The sequence below is a fragment of the Papio anubis genome, chromosome 16 (assembly GCF_008728515.1).
Source record: "Papio anubis isolate 15944 chromosome 16, Panubis1.0, whole genome shotgun sequence".
Lineage (NCBI taxonomy): Eukaryota > Metazoa > Chordata > Mammalia > Primates > Cercopithecidae > Papio > Papio anubis.
Genome location: NC_044991.1, coordinates 38,704,788 through 38,732,509, shown reverse-complemented (window position 1 = coordinate 38,732,509; position 27,722 = coordinate 38,704,788). Strand labels below are relative to the sequence as shown.

Sequence of the window (27,722 nt, the reverse complement as noted above, 5' to 3'; positions counted from 1 at the left end):
AAAGAGAGAACGTTTCTTGTTAGAAAGAAGAAGCACCTAACTCAAAGTCTAACACCGCAGCATCCCTCAGCCATTTCCCAATCTTAGTTCCCTGGACCAGCTGTGTATCTGGCCCTTGCTATTCCCTCCACGTGTTGAGACATGGACTAATTCCCATTTATATAGAAAACTCCCCTGTTCCTTCTCCCTTTCACCCACATTTTTCTTCTATTGTTCCATTTGAATAAAGCTCCCTGACGTAAACTTGCACAGAAATTGTTGCTAACTAAGGGTTACCTTAGTTTAAAGTAATACAGAGTCCCTAACTTGAATTTTGCTGTGCATTCCTTTTCTGGAGTGTAGCCTTGTTGATACACTAGTCCAAACACAGTTGTTCAGCTTTCTCACATAGGAACCCAGGAACTCCTGCAGTCTGGGGAAGAAAGATGACACCACAGTACACAGAGTATCAAGGAACTGCACATCCCAGACACAAGAATTTTCCTCTAAAGGGATTTGCAAATTCTAATTTGCAAATTCAAATTTGCAAAAATTAATCTTTCCTCCCAGAAGGACGTTGTCTGGAGTTGGTTATCACATTGAGAGGCCCCTTAAAACTTGACTCCAGGGTCTTCTGGAAGCATCTCGTCAGCTGTCAGGAAAAAATCCCAACAGTTCGTGTTCTGAGTGTAAGGTATTTGCAATCCCGCTGACCGTGGTAAGAGTGCACCTTTCTCTTTCCAGAGACAAAGATTGATAAACAGCAGGGCTTATACCAACGGGGAATCCGAGGTGGCCATCAAAATCCCAATTAAGCACACTGTGGAGAATGGGACAGGGCCCAGCAGTGCCCCAGACAGGGGCGTGAATGGGACACGGAGGGACGATGTTGTGGCTGAGGCTGGCAACGAAACAGAGAATGAAAATGAGGACAATGAGAATGACGAGGAGGAAGAGGAGGACGACGATGATGATGAAGGACCATACACGCCATTCGACCCCCCCTGTAAGAGGTTCTATGTCTGGGCTGGGGTTGGGAGCTATTTTGAGCCACTGAGTAGATGCCCCTGAATGATCTTTTTACCATTCAATTTTTTAAAATCTCTGTATGAACATGAGAATATGTATATCAAGTCTTCTTTGGGCAGGACTTTGTTGTAGAAGTTCAAAGATGGCCAAGATGGGGGTCCATGATCATTGGTTGAAATGTGAGCTCTTTAATCAGCTGTGTTTTGTACAAGTGTTACTGAAATGCCAGGGATTTGGTCTAGGTCCTGCTCATCAGTGCACAGAAAGCCAGTCACTGAGACAACGAATATTGCCAGGGAAAAAAGGCTTTAATCAGGTGCTGCAGCCGAGGATATAGGAGATCAGTCTCAAATCCATCTCACTGAGCAACTGCAATTGGGGATTTATATAGCAGGGAAGGAATGTAGCTACCTTCCGGCAAATAGGAATTAGGGAGAAGTAAGGAAGAGGAGTTGCTCCGCAGGAAGTAGGCAGTCCATCAGGCATCACGATGAAGGAGAGATCTGACTCCTCATTGTCCAGACACAACGATCTGGTGAGTTTCAGTTCCTTGATGCCATCTGGGAGGCCTAATGGTCCATTTCCTGAGAAAAGAGCTCAGAGAAGACAAATGAACGTTTCTCAAGTTTTAAAGCTGAGAGTCAGTTTTTATATTAATTCAAAAGAAACTATAAACATCAGTTCTATGGGACAGTTGGGCTGGTTTCAGGGGATGGTCTTATCTTACTTAGCTGTTCTGCAGGAATTTTTGGTATGAAGGAGGAAATGCCCATGACCCTTGTGGGCAAGGCAGTTTGGTGCACAAAAGGAGAGGCACATCACTCACCTCCACCCATCCCATTGTACCTCGCCAGGAGAGCTGTCCTGCCAAGGTCAGCCCTGGTGGACGCCAAGCCCTGAAGAAGCTTTCAGGACCTCAGTCGCCAGGGCAGTGTCCTCCTCTCCCAACTGCTGCCTCCAACAAGGACTTGGTTGTTCCAGAAACTGTTTCACCCCACCCCACCCATTATCGGAGCAGTTGGACCAAGCCCAAAGAATTCTGCCTATTTGCTGGACCTTCCAGAAGCTTCTGGCTGTTTCAGGGAAGAGTACACTAGTCTGATTCACATTGACTGTCAAGTGTGTGAGGCTCAGTATACATGTGCAGCAACCTCTTTGGGATGTTTGAATGTGCAGGATTATCTGAGGAAACGTTTGATCCACTTCAAAGCCCATTTAGTGGTAAGACATGGTGCCGAGTGTCAGAGTCCAGTGTTAATTTCAGATACAGGGTCTTGCTGTGCTCCAGGGGAGCTCCTTTCTGTCCAGAGGACAGCAAGTAAAACTTCAATCAGAGCTGCCCTGTGCCCACTCAGGGCACCCAAGATGTCAACCTCATCAAGAACTTACCAAAACGAATCAGAAAATATTCATCCACATTCCTATAACCCCCCATTCCCTCACCTCCCACCCAAAGCTGAATCATCACTTGTCAGTATATTATCTTCATAGAAAAAATGTACACTCGTCCTTTATCCATTTTGCCACCATCGGATATATTTCTTGGCAACCTTTCCCATCAACCAAGACAGAAACATCTTAAGAATTAAATGACAAAAAACACTCCTTTCCTCCCTTTTAAACCCTTCCATTCATTTTCTGTTGCCGCCTAACAAAATACCACATATTTTGCAGCTCAAAACAAGACCCACTGATTACCTTACAGTTCTGTAGGTCAGAAGTCCAGCTGGATTCTTAGTCTCACAGGCCATAATGAAGGTGTAGCCAGGGCTCCATTCCTTTGCAGAGGCCCTGGGAGAAATCATTACCAGGCACCAGTTCACTGTGGCTGTACAGCTCCTTGATGGCTGTCAGCTGGGGATGTTCCACTGTTCCTAAAAGCCATGGAGCCCCTCCACCTTCACCTGGATGTGTGGACCTCTTCCCACCATCCTTCCTAATCTCTCTGGCTCCCCTTTTACTTTTGAGAACTCTTTGCAACTAGATCAGGTACCTGCACAATCTCTCTACCTAAAGGTCAACTGTGCCATACAGCACAGCAGAGTCACAAGGCTGATAGCCCATCCCACTCACAGACCCTGAGAATCTTAGGGGCCCATGTCTAGAATTCCGCCTACTCAGCCCCTGCTTTCAGAGTCCACCATTGGCTGGCCATAACCAAGCTCCAGTAATGCTTATTTTGCTAAACTCTTTCACTAATTAAAGAAATAGTCGAGCCAGTGGAAGGTCTGTAAGTGGCCAAGTTCTATGTTAGCATCTTGGGAGCCCAGAATCCCCAAGTGCACCCCTCCAGGGGACAATGAAAGATGCGTGTGTGAGATGAGGCCAAGTCTGGCCCAGTGCCTGGGCCTCGTTACTGACTGAGACCCAGTGCCCCCTTCAGATCCTTGGTTCCATATTTCTCTTCTGGATGAGAGCTCACCGTGCGGTTTCAAGGTCTTTGAAACTCCTGCTCCCAACCCTCTGTCTCACTGTGATTAGGTTGCAGATGATGGAGGCCTCAGACCTTCCAGCCACACCTTCTGGGCTCCTGTGTATTAGGAGACATGGCTGCAGGCATCTCACCCCAACAAATGTTGCACCTGAGGCTCAGGAACCCCACATCCCCTCCCATGTCCTTCTTGAGCACAGGCAAGAGAGAGGAGATGATATTCTGTGTGGTCATACCATCCCGTGGGGTCTCCATGTCATTCAAGGACCCCCAGCTGCCAAGATAGAAAGCAGAATTCCAAGTTCTTCTCTACCAGCCCTTCTCACCTGGGCTTCCGTAATGAAATGCATGTTCTGATTCAGGAGGTCTAGGGTGAGGCCCGAGTCAGCATTGCTAATCAAGAACCCCCCGCATCCTGCGACACTGGCGCTGCTGGTCTGTGTGCTACACTTGGAGCACCGAGGGGCTAGAGACCTAGAGGCACTCAGCGATCATCCCAGTTCTTCTAAGATGCACGAAAGCCTGATTCAGAGCCCGAGTCTGCCTTTGAAAAGAGTGAACTCCCCCAATTACAACTGTCTCTTCCCCTCTACCAGCTGCTAAGGAATCCCAGGCCCAGAATTAGGAACTCCATTTTAAGGCAAGGGGACTGAATGCCCAGCCAGGCCCCTTGCAGGGGCAGACAGGCCTCTGCTTACGGGTGAGAAGCCTGAGGGGTGCTTCTGGCCAGCAGAGGGCATCCAGAAGCCAGGGAGTCAGTTCTGGGAGCCCCAAGATGGGTTCCTATCAAGTCAAGTTCCTGTGGCCTGAAAAGGGTCCACCCACACGATGAGGACATGTTTCTCTCTCATAGTCATTCGTAGTCGTCCTGCAAGGCGTGAGTACCCTGTGTTTCCAGCACCCAGCCACAGTGCTTTCTTCTCTCAGGACTTGACTAGAGTGGGTATGATGATTACCAAGAAAGTAATTATTTAGGAGTATGTGAATACTGTTTGTGAGTTCGTATATGTACATATATGTACAGTGTGCAATTCAAGATTGATATAACACATTAACATGCGCATGTATACTGTATACACTCAATAGATTGTATACATGTATAATATATGCACAGATATTAACATATTTATGTTTATATATGTATATACTATATTATAGGTTATATGCACATAATATATATTATATACTCCTACACTTGGTATATGCACATACATGCATATAAACGTGCAGCTGTTGTTATCTCTTGGGTGAAGAAAGCCTTATGGTTGACAGACAGCAAAAGAAACCTTTTCTTGTGTATATAGGTAAACACATTTCCATGGGAAAGAAAAACTAGAAGGAAATACACCAAAATACAAGCAGGTTTTTCCAAAGCAAAATTATATTTTTCTATATTTTTTACCTTAAAACAGTGTGCATTTTTATTGCCTATATTATCGGAACAAATGCATATATTTAAGTCTAGGTCTAAAATACTGTGCAATAACTTTTTCTCTCTCTGATAGAATTCAGTTTTCTTAAAGCAGACTGAGGAACATAATTTAGAAACAAATGTTTTTGCTTGCTAAAGCCAAGTCCAACCCAAAGGGATACTATCATGCTTATGGGCCCGGCTCAGGCCCCTGGCTTCAGCTCTCAGTTGCTGGCTGACTTTTGTGAAATCAGGTAATCACCAGCACATCAGGTCCATGTGCAGGGAAGTTTTTTCCCTTAATTCATTGCTGTACCCCCAGCACCTGCAGCAGTCGGCCGGCACAAAATGCCATAGAGGGCATTCAACAAATATGTATTAAATGAATGAATGAAGAGGAAACCTATCCCCTTTGCTGCTCTATTTTGACCCAATGGTAATAGAGCAGAAGACGGAAAAAATGTCCAGAAATGTTGTTGACTCAAAGAGGAAAGGAAACCTTTTTAACCCCTTTATTCAGAAATGGAAATTAAGGGCTGGGCGCAGTGGCTCACGCCTGTAATCCCAGAACTTTGGGAGGCAAAGGGAGGATGCAGATCACCTGAGTTCAGGAGTTCAAGACCAGCCTGGCCAACATGGCGAAACCCCGTCTCTACTAAAAATACTAAAATTAGCCGGGCATGGTGGCGCACGCCTGTAATCCCAGCTACCCGGGAGACTGAGGCAGGAGAATCACTTGAACCTGGGAGGCGAAGGTTGCAGTAAGCTGAGATCACACCACTGCACTCCAGCCTGGGCAAAAGAGTGAGACTCTGTCTCCAAAAAAAAAAAAAAAAAAAAAACAGAAGGAAAATTAAGACCAGCTAAAATGTGGGTAATCATTATTTAACTGTCTTTGCTCCTCAAAATCACTTTTAAAAGACACCTTATATTTGTACCTTGTATTTGTTATATTTGCTGTGTTACTTTTAAATATATGATTCAGATAATGCTCATTGAATTTCTAGTTTTAAGGTGGTTGTTGTTACAAAGGGGCAATAACTTAAAGCAAGCATATATATCATTGAAAATGACATTTTCCAGATATAATGCCCTCCCAGTGTCCAGTCAGAAATTTTTAAAACAGTTGATAAGAACTCAACATTCACTGGCACTCACACTTCTTGCAACTTTGTCTAATCAATATCATTTTCCAAGCTCTTGCACTTGTAAGTTCTGACTTCATTTTTTTTTCCCTCTATTTATTTATTTTCTGAAAAATGTAAGAGTCAAGTTGGGATTATTTCTCCTCCTCTTCATGTGTTTCTTTGTCATCTTTGATTGGGTGTGCATTTTAAACTAAACTAAGTCTCCCTGTCCGTGTGAGGGCATCAGCCATATGGAAGGCCATTGAGGAGATTCTTGGAGTTCCACATGGGTAAATGCCTTATCAGCACATTGCAGGATTTAGGAATGTGCAGAATTCCAGGATGCATGTGGGATCCAAAGAGCTGCCCATATCCTGGATTCTGCAACATTTGGAAGCCCGTCTCCAAACAACTCTCAGCCAAGCTTCCTGGTTTACAAAGCAAGCACAGTCTCTCTGTTCTCATCATTCACTTGACCGTCTCCAAATCTTAAATCTAACAAGATTCATAGCAGCTAATAGGAAAATACTTCTCCTTTCTTGGTAATTTTTTGTTTGCTTGCTTTACTCTGTACTTGTATTTTGGATAGCCTTAGATTCTCAAAAACAAGTAATTTTCTTTGGTCTGTCTGATTAAATTGTTCATAATAACATTATTACTACAATTGTTATTGCTATTTACTGAAAATGTGATATAAGCTCAGGACTATTCCTGCCTTTCAAAATCAGGTGCTAAACAAGTGAGAAGACCCCTGTTCTCATGGACTTTATTCTAATTTGATGGAGACCGAAAATAAATTAAGAAACAAACAACCCTGATGGTTTAAGACAGGAAATATTTGGATGAAACAAATAAAAAGGAGTATAGAAAAGCAGGACTGAGATGATAAGGGTTATATTTAGATTTATCTGAGGGCCCGATGACATTTGAGCAGTGAAGTGGTCTGCGTGACAGGGCAGACTCTGCCATGAGAAGATCCAGGCAGAAGACCTGTGAGGGCAAAGGCCTTGAGGCAGGAAAAGGGCTGGAGTCTCTGAGGACAGAAAGCAAGCCAAGACCAGGGAGTATGTGAGCAGGGAGAGTGGCAGTTGGGGCAAAATCAGGCAGTGCCTTACAGACCATGGTGGGGAGACCTGGTTTTACTCTAAGGGCAGTGGAGACCAATGGAAGGTTCTAGAACAATTTGATTTTTGAGGCTCTTTCCTCTGGCTACTGGTAGCAAACAGATGGAGATAGGACAGGCATTGGAGCAGTAGTCCCCTTAGGAAGCCAGGTTGTCAGCCAGGCTTGGTGAACCTGGCCCCAGCGGAGGCTGTGGGAATAGTGAGATGGTGGGAATACCCTGTCAGGTTGCCAGGGTTGGCTGTGGGGGATACAAGAAAGGGAAGAATCAAGAATGACTCCCAGGATTTTGACTGGAACAACTTGCAAGCTCATGTTGTCCCAGCCGTCGTTCTAATATCATCTTATTTAATTCTCCAAGCAACTCTGTCAGCTCAGTGCTGCTGTATACACATGTTCATAGATGAAGGAACTGAGGTGTAGAGAATTTAAATAACGGAGTCATTCAGCTCATCAGCCACAGAGCAGGGACCAGAGCCCAGCACCATCTGATGAGAAACCCCTCTGCCTCCCATAGACACTGTGCCTCGGCCATTTAAGAGAGGCCAGAGGGTGCCCGAAATAATGTTAGATAATTGTTCTATCTATGCAGTTTTTAGAAACTATTGGGAGATTGGTAGGATATATGAAACAAATACTGGATACTGGTCTAAAATTTTAAAATACATTTTATTAAACATTTAATTACTGTTTAAATGTTATAAAAATTCCTCCTTAACTCTGATGGGAATATAAAATGGTTCAGTCATTTTGGAAAACTGGCAGTTTCTTATAAAGTTAAATAAACATCCACCCTATGACTCAGCAATTCTCCTGGGTCTTCATCCAAGAGAGATGAAACATGCCCACAAAAAGACTTGTACAACAGTGTTCGCAGTCATCTGGCTTGTAATACCCTCACACTGGCAACAAACAAATGCTCACCCACCGCCATATGGATAACAAATCGTAGCACACTTATAGGATGGAATACTACACAGCAATTAAAAGGAATGGATCACGCAACATGAATGAATCTCAATCACATTAGGCTGAACAGAAGAAGGTAGGCACGAAAACATCCTATATGGTTTTATTTGAAGTTGGAAAACAGTTAAAACAGTATCTATGGTGGTAGAGGGTGAGGAGTTGACTAGAAAGAGGCACAGGAAACTTTCTGGAAGGTAGAGACACTGTGTATCTGGATTGCATTGAGGAGTACATGGAAATATGTATGCATATTTCTTTCTAGAGGTGAATTAGCAGTTAATCAGGACAGTAATACAAGTCTAGGCAGAGCCTTCAAATCCTCTTTGAAGATTCCGGCCCGCTGACAGACCATGCTGAGAAATTCCACCAGGTGGCGCTGCGTCCGCTGACGCTGTATTATTGGGCGAAAACGTGGAAAACAGAAGCCCACTGGTGGTCTTCCTAGCTCCCCACCCCCATTTCGACCCCCTACACCTACACACATTCCGCCTCTTTTTTGTCCTGAGTATCCTCCTCTTTTTTCCCACCTGGCCATCTGCCAAACCATCCCCCAAGTCCGGTGTTACTAAGAAGTGATTCACCCTCTCATTCCGGAGACCTAACTAGCAGGTGGGCAGTGGATAATTTTTGTTTTAATTCTGCTTGGTGTTGTATGTCAGGTTTCGTTGGTGATGGAAAGTCATTTGAATGTTTTAGGAAAAGAGCAATATAATAAGGTTTAATTCTGGGGAAAGCAGTACAGACGCTTGGCAGCGCAGGGAAATAAAGCTAACTGGGGTTCTTTATCATTTTTTTCTTTTTATTTCTTTTTGGCCGTTTTCATTTTTCCAGCGGGTAAACTGGAAACAGTGAAATGGGCGTTCACCTGGCCACTGAGTTTCGTCTTATACTTCACTGTACCCAACTGCAACAAGCCGCGCTGGGAGAAATGGTTCATGGTGACGTTTGCTTCCTCCACGCTGTGGATCGCAGCCTTCTCCTACATGATGGTGTGGATGGTGAGTGCAATTGGGACCCCATGGCACTGTTAAACCTCTTTAGAGGAAAAAGAAGGGAATAAGAGTCAGGGTTTCGGCCTATAACTGTACCAGTCAGCTATTGCTACAATAAGCTGCACAACGAACCACTCCTAAACTTAGTAGTTTAGAATTGCAGGCATCGATTCTCCTGCTCACACCTCTTCAGGTTGACTGTAGATTTATCAATCTTAGCTGGGACTTGCTATACAACTGTCTCTCAGGCTTCAGGGTGGTTGTGTTTGATTCAGGCAGCAGGTGGGGTCCATGTCTACTCCACATGTCTGCTCATTTTCTTTGTACTAGAGGCTAGCTACCTGGGATATTCTCTTCTCACAGTGCATCATTAGAATGCAAGAGAGTACATGAAAACATGAGATGCCTCCCTGGTCTTCTCCTGGCCCTGACTTACCATCACGTCCACTCACATTTTACTGGCCAAGCCCCACATCAATGGCATGGGGGAAATGTACTCCACCTGCTCCAGTGGGAAGAACAGCCATGTCTCAGGGCAAAGGACATGGAGGAAAGGCATGAAGAATTGGGAAATGGTGATCAATCCCTATCAGCAACTTAGTTTCTTCAACCAGACAATGAGGCATTGCATTAGGTGATCACTCAAGGGTCCCTTCTGAGGCTAAAATAATGAGTCAGTGATTCACATTGGTTGATTGACATTGACTGACATTAGTTGATTGACATTGATTCAGTGGCTTTGACATTAACAAAGCCATTTGAGGAAACCCAGCCTTCCAGAATGCATTGCCCATTTATGGCTATACTTTTTAAGGGGGGAGCAATTCCAAATCATTAGAATTGGCCAGAAATTAAAAGGCATGGCAAAATGATGCAAATCCAAATTAATCTTGCCTTGAGTGTTGGACAGAAATGCAATATAAATCTGGAGAATTAAACTCAAGAGCTAAAAAGAAGGTTCTGAAAAAGGTATTTTGGTAGGACCAAAAATACCCAGAAAAATTTTGTTACATGGATTGCAAATTGGTAAACCTGACACAACTAATTCATAATATTCTCTTCCCTCAATATCACAAACATTTTTTTAAAACCCAAGGTTTATAGCCAAGGGTTTCTCCCTCATCCTGCATTCACTAATGTTTTTATCTGACATATGCACCAAGTGCCACCTCTTATCTGGGTTTGGGGGACAGTGTTGGCTGTCCCTGACCTTAAGGTGCTATGTGATTTTCTGTGCAGTCCCCTAACCAGCAGTCTAACTGACCTGACTCATCTGAGGTTCAACCTCCTTCTGTTTGCTTCCTTTCCCTCCAGCAGAGGTTCTAGTAAGTCCCAATCAATGCCCAGGACTAAGGGAGAAAACTAGGAGAAGCCGGAGACCTGGTCCCAGCCACCTGAGCAGTCTGCTCCCCTGAACTCCAGACCGAGCCACAAATATGATCATGAAAATGATGAGCCAGAGGCCAAGCCTGGCTAAGCCAAACCAGATTCCTACAGGGACTGAACTGAGGGTTAAAAAGGAAAAACAAGGTTTGGCCAGGATGCCGGTAGCTCCATTTGCTGCAAAGCAACAAAATAGAAACAGCGTGTGTTTCTGCAGCTCACTTTCCTCCCTGGAGACTGGAAGTCAGAAAGCCCTGTGGCCACCCCAGGTTCAATTCTGTTCAGTTCTGCTCAGTACTGAACAGAAATGAGCTGCATTCTCTGGTTTGAAAGGAGGCAAGGCAGGCATCTGTATGGTTTTCACTCACATCCCCCCAGTCTTTGAACAGGGAAGGAGGGATTATGGCCTTTGGAGTGAAGTCAGGGTTCCGGGTGTAGGTGTCTCTCAAGGGCTGGCCCAGGAGGAACTGTGAGAAGAATGTGCTCCTCACAACATGTGGTTTGCATTTCCTGTAGTTTTATGGAAAGTGGCATCCTAAAATGATCTAACAGTTTCAACTCTTGTGAGTTATCTTCTTCTTGGGCCCACGTGCAGGGAATATGTCTCTTTTTCCAGTTACCTCTTTTTTTGCCACCAGCTCCCTCATCATCTGCCTCATCAACTGCTTTTGTTTTTTTAAGCATGCTTACGTTTGCCTTTTCTATATTTGCATAAGTTTAAGCGGTACAAGTGCAATTTGTTACATGGACATATTGTGTGATGGAAGTGACGAAGTCCTGACTTTAATGTATCCATGACTGAGATAATGTGCCTTGTACCCGTTAAAGTAATTTGTCATCACCCACCCCACTTCATTCTGTGCTGAATTTAAACTGGGGTGGCCTCTGGCCTTCCTGACTTTCCGTCTCCAGGGAGGAAAATGAGATGCAGAAACACAACATTTCTGCGCCTGACCCTTCTGAGGCTCCATTGCCTATCATCCCACACCCATGTCCAAGTGTACACATTACGTAACACCCACTTATGGGTGAGAACATGTGGAGTTTGACTTTCTGTGTCTGAGCTGTTTCACTTAAGATAATGGTCCCCAGAAGCTATTATGATGAAGATGGACGAGGACAGCAAATTGCTACCAAGCTTCAAGGAACAGAGAAAAGGAAATGCTAGTTACGGCTTTGTCTTTTTTTTTTTTTTTTTTTTGAGACAGGGTCTCACTCTGTTGCCCAGGCTGGAGTACAATGGCACTATCACAGCTCATCGCAGCCTGAACTTCCTGGGCTCAAGCCATCCTCCTGCCTCAGCCTCTCAAGGAGCTGGGATCACAGGCATACACCACCATGCCCAGCTAATTTTTAAAATTTTTTGTAGAGACAAGGTCTCACTATGTTGCTCAGGCTGGTCTAGAACTTTTGAACTTAAGCAGTCCTCTCAACTTGGCTTCTCAAAGTGATAGGATTACAAGCATGAGCCACTGTGCCCAACCTTAGAGTTATGCCTTTTCTGACAAGTACGGATACTGTCAAATCCAGCCCCTTTGCAGTTCTTCTAAATTCCCATTATGCATCCCCCCTGACATGGACACTCAAATTCCAAGCAAAGCATCCATCCATTCTGGATTCCTCAGGGCCACCCGTAGTTCAAATATTCTGTCCCAATATTAAGAAATTCTATTTTCTCTTCTCAAACCACCCACCTCACCTGAAAAGAACAAGTGAAAAGACCAATGTTTTGTTGGGAAGCATGGGTCCTATTATAGCACCGTCCCCTGACCTGCAGCCCCAGCCGGCATCCACATAGTATTGATACAGAGAGCAGACATTGCACCCCACAGAGATAGCCCAGACGGTACCCTGTTGTGAGTCTCCATCAGAAGAACCATGGGCCGGTGGGGCTTGAGGTGACCCTCAGCTCACCATCTCTTCCTGCTCCTTCTAGGTCACAATCATTGGTTACACCCTGGGGATTCCTGATGTCATCATGGGAATCACCTTCCTGGCTGCCGGGACCAGCGTGCCTGACTGCATGGCCAGCCTCATTGTGGCCAGACAAGGTGGGACTTCCAGTGGCAATGGGGAAGGAGGGAGGGAAGAAAAGAGGGAGGGAGGAAGGGAGGGAGGGAGGGAAGGAAGGAAGGCAGGAGGGAGAAGAGAAAGGAAGGAGGGAGAAGAGAAGAAAAGAGGGAGGGAGGGAGTGAAGGAAGGAAAGAGGGAAGGAAGGAAGGAACGAAGGAAGGAAGGAAGGAAGGAAGGAAGGAAGGAAGGAAGGAAGGAAGAGAGGGCCTCTCTACCTGGGGTACCTACCTGGCAATTAACAAGGTTTGGAAGGAGGGAGGGTGATGCCATGTTGGTTGAAAGGTTTCCTGGGATCAGAAGAACAGAGAAATGATCCAGAAAGTCCCACCCTTGAGGAAAGCAAAGACATTTCCAGGTAGCACCCGTAGCCTCTTCTGGAGGCTGTATCACCATCCTTCTATTATTCAAAGTAGTGGGAAATGTACTGACAGCTAACCTTTGCTGAGTAAAGCATGGCAGATGCAGTATCTTATTTGATTTAAACAACAGCTCTGTGAAGTAAGCATAATCATACCCCCATTTTATGGACAAGAAAATTGAGGACAGATCCCATCCCTAAAGCTGACCCACCTGCAGTGCCCTCTGAGTGACAGGTCCCAGAGGTCAGTTTTCAGAGTGTGACAGATCCTTCCCTCCTTCAAAGCCAAGCTCACAGGCTCACAGCTCACTTTCCCAAACAGATGCCCCAGATGGCCACACCCTTCTGCAGCACTCGTTCTGATGCATCTGCCTGATTTATGCTGGAGGGCATTTGTTTCAAACAAATGTGTGTTGAGCTACAAAACTTAGCCCAGTGTCCCATAGACATCCTCACGAAGCTCTACTATTGTCTACACTATTGTTCAGTTATTCTGAAGAAGGCCTAGAGACAGTGCAGGGCAGTTGGAAGATGACCCAGTGTGCAGGTGTGATCTCAGGAGTCACTTTCTAGAATGGTTGAATTTATTTCTTTCCATAAGGATGTCTCAGAATCTCCAGAATCTTTGAAATCATCTGTATTAGTGTGTCTCACATGGCTGTAAAGAAATACCTGAGGCTGAGTAATTTATCAAAAAAGAGCTCTAACTGGCTGACGGTTCTGCAGGCTGTACAGGAAGCATGGCAGCATCTGCTCAGCTTCTGGGGAGGCCTCAGGAAACTTCAGTCATGGTGGAAGGTGAATGGGGAGCAGGCATGCCTTACATGGCAGGAGCAAGAGGGTGGGGGGAGGTGCTACACACGTTTAAACGACCAGATCTCACGAGATCTCACTCACTGTCCCAAAGCTGGTACCAATGGGGGATGGTGCTAAACGACTCGTAAGAAACCACCCCCATAATCCAATCACCTCCCGCCAAACCTCACCTCCAACACTGAGGACTACAATCCACATGAGATTTTGTGGGGACACAGACACAAAGCATATCACTGTATTTGGTTTTTTGAATCACTTATATTCAGTCAGTGATCATGTTTGAAGTAAAGGTCAACCATTCAATAGAACGTGTGTTTCTATGCTTGATAATTGGTGTCATCCTTTCACATGGGTGATGGCCTTGAAAGAGAAGCACATATGTGAGCTTGCAGAACCACACTCTGGCTGTGAGATTAAAGGTTTGGGAGAGTCCTATGTGGGGCCCCTGCACTCTCCTGGGTTCCGTTCCCTCACTTAAGTGACCTCTTGTCGCTGCAGGGATGGGAGACATGGCCGTGTCCAACTCCATTGGGAGCAACGTGTTTGACATTCTGATTGGCCTCGGTCTCCCCTGGGCTCTACAGACCCTGGCTGTGGATTACGGATCCTACGTAAGTGGTTTTCTCCAGGACTTCTCCTGAAATCCAGGGCTACGTGGACTCTGTTTTAACAGCCTTGGCCACAGGGTCTTTGTCTCGGGGCAAAGGGGGTGTAGAAATCGTAATATTGAGGGGAAAACAAATTCTCCTTGTCAAAGGCCTTCCTAAGTCAGGCTTGCAGGGACATTCAGGACTTTAGAGCAGGGGTCAGCAAACTTTTTCTGTCAAGGGGCAAATACTAAATATTTTAGGCTTTGTGGGCCAGAGGATGTTTATACAGCTCTTCAGCTTTGCTGCTGTAGTAGAAAAATGGCCATAGACAACAAATAACCAAACGGGCTTGTCTGTTTCAATTCAACTTTCCTAATAGAAACTGAAGTTTGAATTTTATATCATTTTTATATGTCATGATATATTACACTTCTTTTGATTTTTGTTCCAGCCATTTAAATATGTAAAAGCCATTCCTCACTAGTGGACTATGCAGAAACAATTGGTGGGCCAAATTTGGCCCATGGGTCGTAACTTGCCAACTCCTACTTTAGTGTATTTAGACTTGCTCCACCTTATTACAGGCTAAGTGATGCATGTCAGAGACACATTGGAGAGATGCCATCCAGGTTGGCCACTGAAAGGGCATCACCCACTGCAAGGGGTCACAGAATTCCAAATAACTCTTCTAAGTTCTGCAGCCCAGAGGGTGAGACTTTTGCAATCAGGCTTTTACAAATTGACTCACATCAGCCAAATTCACAAGAGTTTGATGTCTAGGATAGAATGTCAACAGATGGTAGTAACAGATGGTAAGATATATAAGGGCTGTGCAGAAAGCATATGCTTATTTTGGATGATATGTTCTCTATATTCCTGGAGAAATAACTTATGTGGGGGTTATTTTGGGCATCCTGTGACCATCCTCTAATTCAGTGTTTCAGGAGTACTCACAGATTACATTCATGGCTAAGGTTTATTATAGCACAGGATATGGGATAAAAGGAGCTGGAAAGTGAAATGCATCAGGAGAAGCCCAGCGTGGTCAGCTGCAGGCCTCTAATTCCTTCCCTAATGAGTCACACAGAACGTGCTTTCTCCCTTGCAGGGAACATGCATGAGATGTCTCTGTCCAGGGAAGTCCACTGGAGGCTGAGGCTTTTGGGGAGGGCTGGTCTGGTAGGCGCATTTCTGCTGCACGAACGGCCATGATGCCTGAATCTCAGAACCACAGCATAGATACCAGGTAGACATTATAAAGTTTGCCAAATGATCCTGACAAGTTGGTACAGCATGGCCTATCGCTTCTGGGGTACAAACCAATGTCATCAATTGTAACATCCCAAGGGTCACATTCATAGGGGTTGGCCAAAGGTCAACCATGGTTCTGGACTCTCCTGGAGGTATGCAAGGATTAGATAACCAGGCCTGCTGTGTCAACAACTTTCACACAGAAGGTCAAATTATTGTTTTATTTTTCAGAGTAAATGTTGCTAGCTACTATGTTACCAAAAACCCCAAAATTCCACTGAAGTAGCCCAACAAGGGTTTGGTTTTTTACTCAAATTCCACTGCAGATATTCCCATCCTGGCAGCTCCCATGGGCTCTTCCAAGCAGAAACTCAGGGTTTGTCACAGTCTATCCAGTGGTTCTACCATCTTAAAGTCCTTCTCCCATAGCTACACAGAAAGCAGAGAAGGCAAGGGCATGGAATATTATGTAGATCATTTTCTGATGAGGCCCAGAAGTGGTATCTATCCCAACTGTTCCCATCCCACTGTCCACATAAGTTACATGTACCCACTTGGATGCAAGAAGGATCCAGGTAATTAGTTTAGTGTTGTGCCTGAAATTCATATAGCCACGTGTAGCTTGTGGCTGACTGTTGGACCCTGCGGCTCTAGAGGATTAAATGACAATCCCCCAGAGTCTAATCCATAGATAACTATTGTTAACATTTCAGCAGATTTTTCTTTCTCTAGGTTACTTCGTATAGCTAAGATGATCCTATAAAGGCAATTTTATACATCGCTTTTTATACTTCCTGTTATATCAAACATGTTTTCCTCAAAATCTCATTGGAAACATCATCTTCAAGGTGCCCTATTATTACAGTATATTCCAGAATTTACATAATCATGCTGCTGATCTTGGACACTTATGTTGATTCAAACCTTTCACTGTTTCAAGTAGTGACACCACAGACATCTTTGTACATTAATCTATAGGTTTTAGAGTTGTACATAGATCTATACTTTTCAAGTTTACATTTCAAGTTTTTTTTAGATGATTTTTCTCAGTGTTGGAAAAGTTATATAAAAGAATGACAGATTGACATTCCAGAATCACAATATTTTTTACGTGGTTGTCCAGATTCATTCCTGAAGTTTTGGGACAGCTTTATGATACCCTCATATCCTGACCACAGGAAGCTCCACGAAGGCTGACATTGAACCTTTCACTTGTCTGTCTTCTTCATGGCACACAGTATGGGGCAGGCACATACTCAAGCCATGAAAAGCCTGTTGAATAAATGGGAATCCATGTTTAGCTCTTCCACGGCCTTTGCATTCACTTTCACCAGCAGTGAAAGTTACCTTTCATGAATTAGAGGGACATTTCAGGTCCAGGCTGAGACATGAGGACATGAATAACCTTGTAATTTGGTGCCCCCCAAAACATATTTGTATTTAAAAAAATATTTCAGCATTTATTTTCAAGATGAGATAAAATGTTTCGTGAGCAAAGGGTGGAGATAGGAGATTACTGGTTTCTTCAGTAATGCAATCCTCCCTTGTTATCAAGCAGTTCAGCTCTGAACTCAAACTTGCGTATCATGCTCTGAACAAACGCTTTGCAGTTAACACAACCTAACTTCCTTAAAAACATTTAGTGACTTTCTGTTCCTACTCGGTCATACTTGACAAGGAAGCCAATAAAGATGCTCCTTAGCCAGATTCAGAGTGCTGCATACAGGGGTCTGATGAACTCATTGGCAGTCCATCTCGTTTATTCCTCAGCTTGTTTCACTTCCCCATTTACCTCTTACCAAAGTTATGAGGAATTAAAAATCAGACCTATCTCAATTTTAACTGCTTTGTGTCCCTCTGTTGAGGACTAGAAGACAGTGGTTAAAAAATGACATCAAAAAGAAGAAGAAAAAACTGGGTTCTAAACAACCTGATAAATTCATCCCTGCATAATATATTTTTACCAGAATGACTCTCCAGTGAGAGAGAGACAGGCAGGACCAGAGAATGAGAAACTTTCAATGTCCTTCAGATCCATGATATTATTTCTTATTTTACTTTGATTAAAGGGGACAATCATAGAAGGTGAAATCAAAAACTTTCAAAACAAAATGAAAACTCACCCCAGAAGCAAACTAGTTTCTCTTACCAACTTTGAAATCTTCCTGACTAGACGTGGATATTAGGCCTGAAATTCCAACTCGATTCAGCACACCATAAATCATTCCCCTAATGATCTCTCCTCCTTTCCTCTCCTTCTGACATTCCCCCAATACTCTTTAGAGAACAAACAAATTAAACGTTATTCTTCTGTCAGTAATTCCCAGAGCTATGAAAGCATACTCTTTCCAGATCTCAATGTCTACTGACATGGTGACATCATGAAAACAAAAATTCAGGCTTTAGTGGATGTTTGGCCCAAATTCATGTTTTTCATCTGAAGATGACATAATTGGATCACTGTGGTCATTCTGCTGGAATTGTACAAGAGCCACATTAAGTCTTGAAATTGAAGATCTACTTTATCCTTGGAGTCAAGGAGGAAATGCAGGAGCAGAAACCACTCTGGCTTATTATGATCAATAGCCATGACACACACAAGAGTCCTCTTGGGGGAGACTTGGTTAGGAAGACTGTAGAGAAAGGTGTGTCATGTTGTGTTTCCATCCAAATGCTGCTGTTTCTGTAATCAGTGCAAAAAACAAACAAACAAAAAAGATCGTTTTATTCTGGGGATACAAATATCCAATGTAGACCACTCTCTTGAAAGTAGAAAATCAGTAATATAATCAATAAACAGTTTATGAACTCCAGGGAAGTCAAGGAGATTCCATTTGATATATGATTTGAGGTAGGAATTCAATTTTATTATTTGGCACATGGATATGTAGTTGTTTCAGCACCCTCTGTTGAAAAGGAGATTTCATTTTGAGCTTTAAAAATTCAATGGAAAAATTTCTGGTTAGCTTATTTTTCAGTAATAATCACAACCTAGGAACTACTAGAAAGCCATGATTTGGTTAAAGCTGTGAATGTTGCATTTCATAAGTAATGCTAACTTCCACTATTTGGAAAAGTTTTTATCCTGAGTCAAGACTAAAATGTAAATGAACAAGAAACAGGGACAGATTAACCTGGTGAACTGAATCAGGGAGGTGAGAGTCATAAAATCAGCCCTAGATCCTAGTGGCATGCTTTAATATTTTGCTTTCTTCTTCTTTTATTCAAGTAGTTTGCTCTTTTTCCTTGAGAGGGCATTTAATAAGGGAAGAATCCCTATGAACAGAAGAACCCCAAATACTCCCCACATCCTAAATCCTAATCCTTATAAGCTCTCTCCAAATGCATCCTCACACTGCACATAATCTCTTTCCACATCCCTGTTGACCCATCCACGTTCCTCCTTGTTTCACAGTTATTTACCACATCTCTCTCTGCTGTTAGAGTCTGAGTTTAAGGCCTCATCCACTTCATGTCTGCCACCAATATCCATCTTACACATATGTAGGGTCCAACCCCACAGGGTTGGTGGGTTTTTCTCCCCATGTGTGGAGAAGAGAGATTGTAGAAATAAATACACAAGACAAAGAGATAAAAGAAAAGACAGCTGGGCCCAGGGGACCGCAACCACCAAGACATGGAGACCGGTAGTGGCCCCGAATGCCAAGCAGCACTGATATTTATTGGATACAAGACAAAGGGGCAGGGTAAGGAGTGTGAGCCATCTCCAGTGATAGATAAGGTCATGTGGGTCACATGTCCACTCAACAAGGGGCCCTTGCCTGCCTGGCAGCCACGGCAGAGGGAGAGAGACAGCTTACACCATTATTTCTGCATATCAGAGACTTTTAGTACTTTCACTCATTTTGCTACTGTCATCTAAAAGGCAGAGCCAGGTGTACAGGATGGAACATGAAAGCAGACTAGGAGCGTGACCACTGAAGCACAGCATCAATGAGAGACAGTTAGGCCTCCAGATAACTGCGAGTGGGCCTGAATGATGTCAGGCCCTCCACGAGAGGTGGAGGAATAGAGTCTTCTCTAAACTCCTCCGGGGAAAGGGAGACTCCCTTTCCCGGTCTGCTAAGTAGCGGGTGTTTTCCCTTGACACTGACGCTAGCACTAGACCCTGGTCCACTTGGCAATGGGCGTCTTCCCAGACGCTGGTGTTACCGCTAGACCAAGGAGCCCTCTGGTGGCCATGTCTGGGCATAACACAAGGCTCGCACTCTTACCTTCTGGTCACTTCTCACTATGTCCCTTCAGCTCCTATCTCTGTAATGGCCCGGTTTTTCCTAGGTTATGATTACAGAGTGAGGATTATTATAGTATTGAAATAAAGAGTAATTGCTACAAACTAATGATGAATGATATTCATATATAATCGTATCTATTGTCTATATCTAGTATAACTATTCTTATTTTATATATTTTATTATACTGGAACAGCTCGTGCCCTCGGTCTCTTGCCTCGGCACCTGGGTGGCTTGCCACCCACACAATAGAAGGACATTTTGTTTGTTTAAATAGAGAATAAATTTTATTTTTTCAATTGCAGAAGCAAGCAATCCCTTTGTACATCGATAGCTCCTGAGATCTTTGCCATGTGTCAGCCCAGTTAAATAATTTATATTAATGGTGGTGATCCTGAGTCATTCAAGCAAAAGTTAAGTTGTATCTCATATCCTCTAGGATAAGCATCAAGTGTATGATCTATTTCAGAGTGAAATATTTCATCAAAAATAGTTAAGGAACTAGCCTATAGAGAGGTAGACTTAAATTTTCCAGAAGCTTTTGCTTGTACAGACTATGCTTCTTTGACTAATAATGTTAGGTCAAAATAGTAACAGTATTTGGCCCAACCAAACTATGCCTTTTGGTTTTCTTGGAGGCTGGGGGTCCCAGAAAATGGCTGTCTGAACTCAGACCACGTGGTTACAGGGGCCCCCACCAGGGGCTTCTTTTTTTCTCTAGCTCATCCTTCAGGTATCAATACAGATGTTGAACTGGGATTTCCCAAGCCTGGACCAGGTGTCATGCCTGTGTTCAGCAGTTCTCATCAGAGTGCTTACCTTTACCCCTTGAGCTGAGTCTCCCGCTGGAGAAGTGACCTCCCTGAAGACAAGAACTGTGCTCATCTTATGCATTTTTTATTTCCTCTATGCCTAGCACAGTGCCTGGCACTTGTAACATATTCCAAAAATGTTGGTTGGATGGATGGATGGATGGATGGATGGATGGATGGATGGATGGATGGAGAGATGGATGGATGGATGGAGAGAAGAATGGAGGGATAGATGGACAGATGGATGGATGGATGGATGGAGAGATGGATGGATGGATGGAGAAATGGATGGATGGATAGATGGATAGATGGATGGAGGAACATGTGTGAGCAAAGAAGAACAAAGCAGTAGGATGATTTGAGAAGAAAGCAGGGGGCAAGCACAACAGCAAAAAGAATAGCTAGAACTCACTGAGCATCTAGTCTGCACTGGGCACTGTAGGGACACTGTTCGCATGGTCTCATCAAATCCTTCCAACGCCTATATAAGGAAATGATTATTCTTTCAACCAGGGCTTATTATGCACCCACTATATGCCAGGAACTTGTCAAGGCAATAGGGATTCAGAAGTGAACAAGGTAGACAGGACTTTTCCTCTTAGAGTATACATTGAGTGGGAAAGGATAGACAGTACATACATGAACAAATGCCTGATTGCACTAACTTCAGAGGACAAAAAGCTTTATGCAGATGATGAGATGAAGTGATGTTTTAGAGAGTGAGGTACAGGTGTCACTCTGTATTTATTGAACAGGAGATTAAGTTCTGTGTGGAGTCATGAATGACAAGAGCCAGCCACGGGAAGAGAGGGGTGTGTGGAGAGCAGGGGAACATTCTGAGAAGGAACTGTACTTGCAAAGGCATTGAGGCAGGATGTGTCCTAGAACGGGAGGCATGCTGGGCAGGGGTAGTGTGGAGTAAGGTGGGCAGGGGTCATACTGGGCCACCAAGACTGGCCACAGGGCTCAGGTTTCATGCTAAATCCAATCTAGTTCTTACCTCAGTTCTGCAGATTAGGAAACCAAGTGGCAGAGGTTAAATCACACAGCCAGAAAGAGGCAGAGAGGAGTGCTTTCCTCAAAGCACTGACAACTACTGCCAAAGCAAATCATGCCACAGCGGTCACCCTTGCATAACTCTGGGCTCAGAGGAGACATTTCAGACCAGATCCATCCCTGAGTTGGAATCTTTGCTAAAAGACAGGGCGGGGTCTGCTTATTAATGCTTAGGTGGCCTCTTCAACTTCATATAAAGAAGCGAGCAGCTAGAAGGGGAGCAAATTCTGATCCCCAGTTTTCTATCCCAAAAGTACCAACAGGCATCATGGGGGCTGCCCTCACTGCTGCCCTGGGCCATGGTAACTGATATTTTTACAGGGAGTTTCTGTCTGATGGTTGGAGGAACTGCTCTGGATCCTTTGTTCAGTCCCTGGTCCCTCCCTGGCTCTCTTTGCGTGCCTTCAAGTGGCCAATTCCTCGTGCTCAGCCACACTGGGCAGGGTAGGGGGACATCACCATGAAGCTCATACCGAAATGCAGACGTTATTTGGAAAAATAATCCCAGGTTCATGGAAAGGCAAATCTAGGGCTTATTTGCTGAGAGCATTTTGATCTGCCCTCTTCTCCACCGCAAGCTTTTCCTAGGAGAGGCTTTATTTCCAAAAAGACACTCGAAAGCCTCCTTTCATGTAGCATGGTAGTGACCGCATGACATCTTTCTGCATCTCTGACATCAGAACTGAGCAGCCACTGTGGGTTTAATGGCCTCTCCTAACCTCCCAAGGGACCTGCCAACAATTTTGAAGCAATTTTTCCGTCTCATCTAGATGGGATTTCCAAGTCATAATTATCTGATAATTACCATCCGGACAGCTGTTTTATGCATGGCATTAGGTTTAAGCATTTGGCAGGGAAGGATGAATGCAGTTTTACAGATTTTGACATTTCTTAGCACTTTGTGGCTTGCTCAGGAGGCAGCTAGTTACCTAAGTGCCCAAAGTAAGAAATATTTCTAAAAGTCAAAGCTTGGAAAATGAGCACTTCTTGTTCCATTATGGTGATGAACGTCTGTTCCACAAGCTTTAAGAGAGCTGAGAAAGTCTCATGCAGGCTCCAGGAAGCCAGGGCAAAGCATATACTTCTAAGCTAGGGCTTAGAAATGTAAAATAAATCTGAGACGCAATGGAGGGAGGGTGTCTGTCTCTCTGTCTCCAAGCAAGACCACCAGAGTCCAGAAACAACAGAGACAAAGAGAAGAGCTGTCCAGAAATATTCTCACCCCACACTGTCTGCCTGGTTTATTCTTTCTTTGACCAAGCATTAATTGAGTGCCTTCTGTGTACTACACTGGTAACCACTGGAGGTGGTGCAGTAAGCAAGACAGGCAGAAGCCTATGCTCCTGGACATACAGCTATGGAAGGACAGAATTGCACAAGCAATTCCAAAACAAGATATGATGCCTGCTTTCCTAAGGGCTGCTTATACAGAAGTTTAGGCAGTGTGTGGCAGTGATCAGGGGATCTGGAATGCTGGGATGGAAATGACAGTTATTCTGAGAATCCAAGATTATCAGGACAAGCAGGTGGAGAGAGGTGAGAAAATTTTTTTCCAAACAAAAATAAGAGCTTGTAGAACACCAAGATATGGGAAAACTTGTTGCACTGAAGGACCCAAGGGCTGCTTCTGTGGCTGGGGGGAGTATGGGAGGGGTGAGGAGTTGGAGAGTTGAAACAAAGTGGCAGAAATGAAACTAGAGACAGAGAGAAGCTACATGGTAAAGGCCATGGTAATGGAAAGAATGAAGGGTACATGAGAAGGAGAGGTATAGTCATGTGTGCCTTTTAGAAAGGAGATTCTGACAATTCCATAGAGAAAGCATTAGAGCCTGATGAGACTGATGGCAACAAGATCAGTTATAAGGCATTTGCAGGAAAGAGAAAATAGGGTGATTGGATTAGGATAGTCGTATCTGTTAGCTATGGTTACTCCATAATGCTAAGTAACAAAAGGCAGGCATCCATTAGCGTATATTTCTCAGTCATACCTTTGTGGCTGACAAGTGTGTGGCTGGTCTGGGCTTGGCTGCAGGCTTCATATGAGTCTGCTCCATGTGCCTCTCATTCTCTTTGGACCACTGGCTTCTCAAGACAGTCTTCTCATGATGTGTCTCAAAGAAGACACATCCTGTTTTGCTCTTCTCAAAGCAAGAGCACAAGAAGACGCACCCAGCTTCGGAAACACATTTTGGATTCAGGCTCATATCAGGTCAGCTAACACCATTGGCCAAAGAGTATCACACAGCCAAGCCCCAAATTAGGAAGCAGAAAAAATGCATCCACCCACCATGAGGTTATGGAAAGTGTGTGGATATAAAACCTATTATGGGGAGAGGAAGTGAGACCAGCAGTTTGCTCTGCCTCCACAGTAGCTGTAAAACTGGAGATCAGTGGAAAGCTAAGCAAGAGACTACAGAAAAAAATAACAGGACCTGGTAATTGGTTTAACTTTAGCCCCTAAACAGCTGTTCATGCGGAGGTGAGTCGGGAGAGGCAAGGATTTTGTAAACTATTGCAAAATTTCCGGGTGCTATTATAACTACGATTGAGGATTTTAGCAAGGCAAGGGCATGATTCACTTTACATTTTAAGATTCCATTCAATGCTGTTTGTAAATGCACAGGAGGCAAGAGTGGATGAGGGGAGACAGGTCAAGGAGCTGATGACAAAAATAGATTCTTTTTAAGGGAGAATTAATAAGGTTTTCTGACAGATGTATGGAGAGGGTAAGAAGAAGAATCATAAGTAACATATGATTCTTTGCTTGGGCAACTAAGGGTATTGTGGTGCCATTCATGGAGATGGGGAGACAAGCTGGGAGATGAGGAACACATTTAAGGTGAAATACCAAATGTTCCATTTAGGACAAATAAAGTTTGATATGTTTGCGGGTCATCGGAATGGAGATGTCAAGCAGGTAGTGGAAATGATGAGTCTGAAGTTCAGAGGCAAGGTCTTGGTTGCAGATATGAACTTGGGAATCAAGAGCATTAATTGCAAGTAACAAAGTAAGAAGGTAAGTGTAGATAGAGGAGAGGGCCTAGAACATGTTGTGATGTTGGATGGGGGAAGAAACAAACATTCACTGAAGGAGACTGAGGAAGGGCCAGCCAGAGATGTGGAGAATCAGAAGAAAGGGGACCACAGAGCCAGAAGAAAGTTATAAGGAGGTTGGAGCAACCAAGTATATCAGACCTTGTCCAAGGTCCTTCTTCTAAGACCAGCACTTTCAACCAACCATCACCTCCTCCAAGAAGCCTACCCTCCGCCAAATTTAGGACCTGTATGACAGCATGGGGGTATATTCTGTGATGTGTGTGCCTCCCCCTTAACTCCCTGAGGACAGGAACTGTATCTTACTCAACTCGTGCTCCTTAACACCTAGCAGAGGGCTTTCTGTGGAATGAATCAATGAACCCATTAGTTCTTGATATCTCCCATGTCTTTCATTCTCACCTTGTATGGCAACCATTCCCAATTCAGGCTCCCAGCATCAGGACACTGCTCCCTCTGCTAGAACCAGTCTTCCCTTTTCTGCAAATTCCTTCCCTCGCCCCCAGGGACAGTAGGGTGCTGGAGCCACCTCATACAGCCTCCAGAGAAGCGATCATGTGCAACTCTTCGTAGCTTCCTCCGGTGATGCCACGTTGGTAGTCTGAAATCAGCCGTGATGGCAGTATTTACACCACAGAAACAGGACCGTGTCAGACGGCCACTGCTAGGGTTGTCTACAAACTATCCCCACAGGAACTAGATAGGTAACTTGGGGATTGTGTGGTGATGTCTTAATGAATGAGGCCTCTCAAGGTTATTCAAGCATAGCTCCTGGGAGCAAAAGTATCACCACCCAATTCCCTTAATATTGACCATTGAGTTTCAGGCTCTATGTTAGGAAAATTAGGTGATGCCCGGGGGAAGGAAGGGTTCTTCCAGATCCTACTGTGGAAGGGCTTACCTAGAAAGCCGAATCAGTCTCTTTGTTCATCACAGTTTAGGTCCCTCAGAAACTATTCATTTCTAAGATGAGGATCCAGGGTAAAGAGTTTATTGAGGGGGAGCAGTATGACAGTGGAGAGAGAGAAGGAGGGAAGGCAGCTCACAGCAACTGTTCTAGCAAGACTATTACCACAGTGGGCAACCAGGGCTGACTCCCACAGTGGGAGTCTGGGAAACAGGGGACAGCTTCTGTCTCAGAATGACTCCATCCGAGAGGCAAGGGAGCTTGCACCCACTCCTCAGAGTCATTGGCTGAGAACAGCTTCTAGGATTGCTCGTTTCTTGGCACTTCTGTGGTTCAGGAGAAGGTCCTAGGCACGGAGGCAGGAATGGCTGTTGGGAGGCAGCTGGCACCCACCAAAATGGCACCTCAGGGAGATGGGGGGACGTGGATGAGTACTGATGGCAACTGCTGCAGGGGCATCTGTGATTCTTAAAGTTCATTCAGGACTTTTACAAACATGGTAGGCAGACATGGTAAAACCCTGTCCTACTAAAAATACAAAAAGTAGCCAAGTGTGGTGGCACACACCTATAGTCCCAGCTACTTGGGAGGCTACTTGGGGGACTGCGACAGGAGAATCACTTGAACCCAGGAGGAGGAGGTTGCAGTGAGCTGAGATCATGCCACTGCACTCCAGCCTGGGTGACACAGCAAGACTTCATCTCAAAAAAAAAAAAAAAAAAAAATTGCTAGGCAGGAAAGGTCCAGATGCACTTCTGAGGGCTCTTAGAGGGTAAAGGGAGGCTATACCCTGGATTTCTGCTGTGCCTAGCAGTGTATAACAAAATTGAGAATTTAGGGTGCGAAGCCCAACTCTAAGTGCAGACCTGACTCCTCACCAACTTCATAAACTTGACAAAGTGGTTTAACCTCTCTGAGCCTCAGTTGTCTCATCTTTCAAATGTGGAGAACAAAACTCACTCTGCATACTTCATGAGTGGCCACTGGAACTAAACGCACTGTGGTACTAAATGACTAAAGGACTTAGGGATGCAACTGTCATGTAATTGCTTCTTTTCTGTGGGCTTGGTCACTGTCTTACCTCATTTAATTGTTCAAACAAAGAGATTCCCACCCAGTGATATTATACAATGTAAAGCCACAGCTGGGAACGTCCATTTGGAAACTACACCCAAACAAGTGTAAAACTACCCAAATAAGAAAATGTGAAATGACATGCCACATATGTTCCAAGTTAGAAATAAATTAGGAAAAATGCCGGGGCTTCTTATTTTTCCTAAAAGAATTTGTTGGTTGGGTCGAGCTGACCACAAGCCATAGAGAGATTTTAAACTGTAGTACTGGGGAAATCAGAATCTTTTAGGGTGGGGGTATGGGCTCTCCAAAGGTAATAAGGTTCAAAGAACTATTTTATGAACAGCAAGTATGCATGAAACTTGGTATGAATGAGTATCTGTGTCTGCATCCGTACTGAAAAATATACATGCACTGTGGGCTAAATTCCTGTTGACTTTGGAAATAGATACCCTCCTGTTTCCTCCACAACAACTGCCAAGAGGGAATTAGAGAATGAAAATGCATGCTTCTTAAGGCAAGCAATGAAAACAGCATTAAATGTCAGGGCTGAACAATCCAAGATGTGCCTCACATGCTCTCAGATCAGTATTGCCTTGAAGATTTTCTGCACTGGCACTTAATGTTCCTTGTGTCTGTGAGGCAGGGAGGAGGGAGATGATCTAGTTCAACACTGTGCAGGCCTTTCCAAAGGTCATTCACGGATGAGAAGGGTTTGGTGATATCATTTGGCTTAGCATGCCTCAAGAAAGTGTTTTGCTGCCTTCAGGAAAAGTTACTGGGATGATGAAAATGTTTTATATTTTTGTTGAAGTGTGGGTTACATGAGTATATGCATTTGTCAAAACTCATCCAGTAGTAAGAACACTTAAGATTTGTGCGTTTTACTCTATGCAAATTATGCCTCAATTAAAAAACAATTTGGTGCCCTCTTGCTTTGTTACTTGCAAAGATCAGCTTAAAGCCAACCCTCACCATGGCCTGTCTCTCAATCAACTCTCCACTCTTGCCCTTTGCTATGCAGCCTCACTGCCT

General features: G+C 44.2%; 1 protein-coding gene and 1 long non-coding RNA gene across 6 annotated transcripts in view; one reads left to right on the top strand and one right to left on the bottom strand.

The window, feature by feature from the left end:
• The window catches only part of SLC24A3 (solute carrier family 24 member 3), a 497,947-nt gene that overhangs the window by 458,239 nt on the left and 11,986 nt on the right, over positions 1 to 27,722 (top strand). For all 5 annotated transcript variants that reach the window (XM_017945044.3, XM_021921282.2, XM_017945046.3 and 2 more), the window contains 4 exons: positions 724 to 985; positions 8,900 to 9,066; positions 12,380 to 12,494; positions 14,189 to 14,301. In XM_017945044.3, coding sequence (XP_017800533.1) covers positions 724 to 985; positions 8,900 to 9,066; positions 12,380 to 12,494; positions 14,189 to 14,301 — 657 coding nt within the window. The remainder of the gene's footprint in view (positions 1 to 723; positions 986 to 8,899; positions 9,067 to 12,379; positions 12,495 to 14,188; positions 14,302 to 27,722) is intronic.
• LOC103888155 lies at positions 8,847 to 12,303 on the bottom strand. The gene is made up of 2 exons (XR_652561.2): positions 12,143 to 12,303; positions 8,847 to 9,103 (listed from the first exon to the last, which is right to left on the bottom strand). It is a non-coding gene; the product is annotated as an uncharacterized LOC103888155 (long non-coding RNA).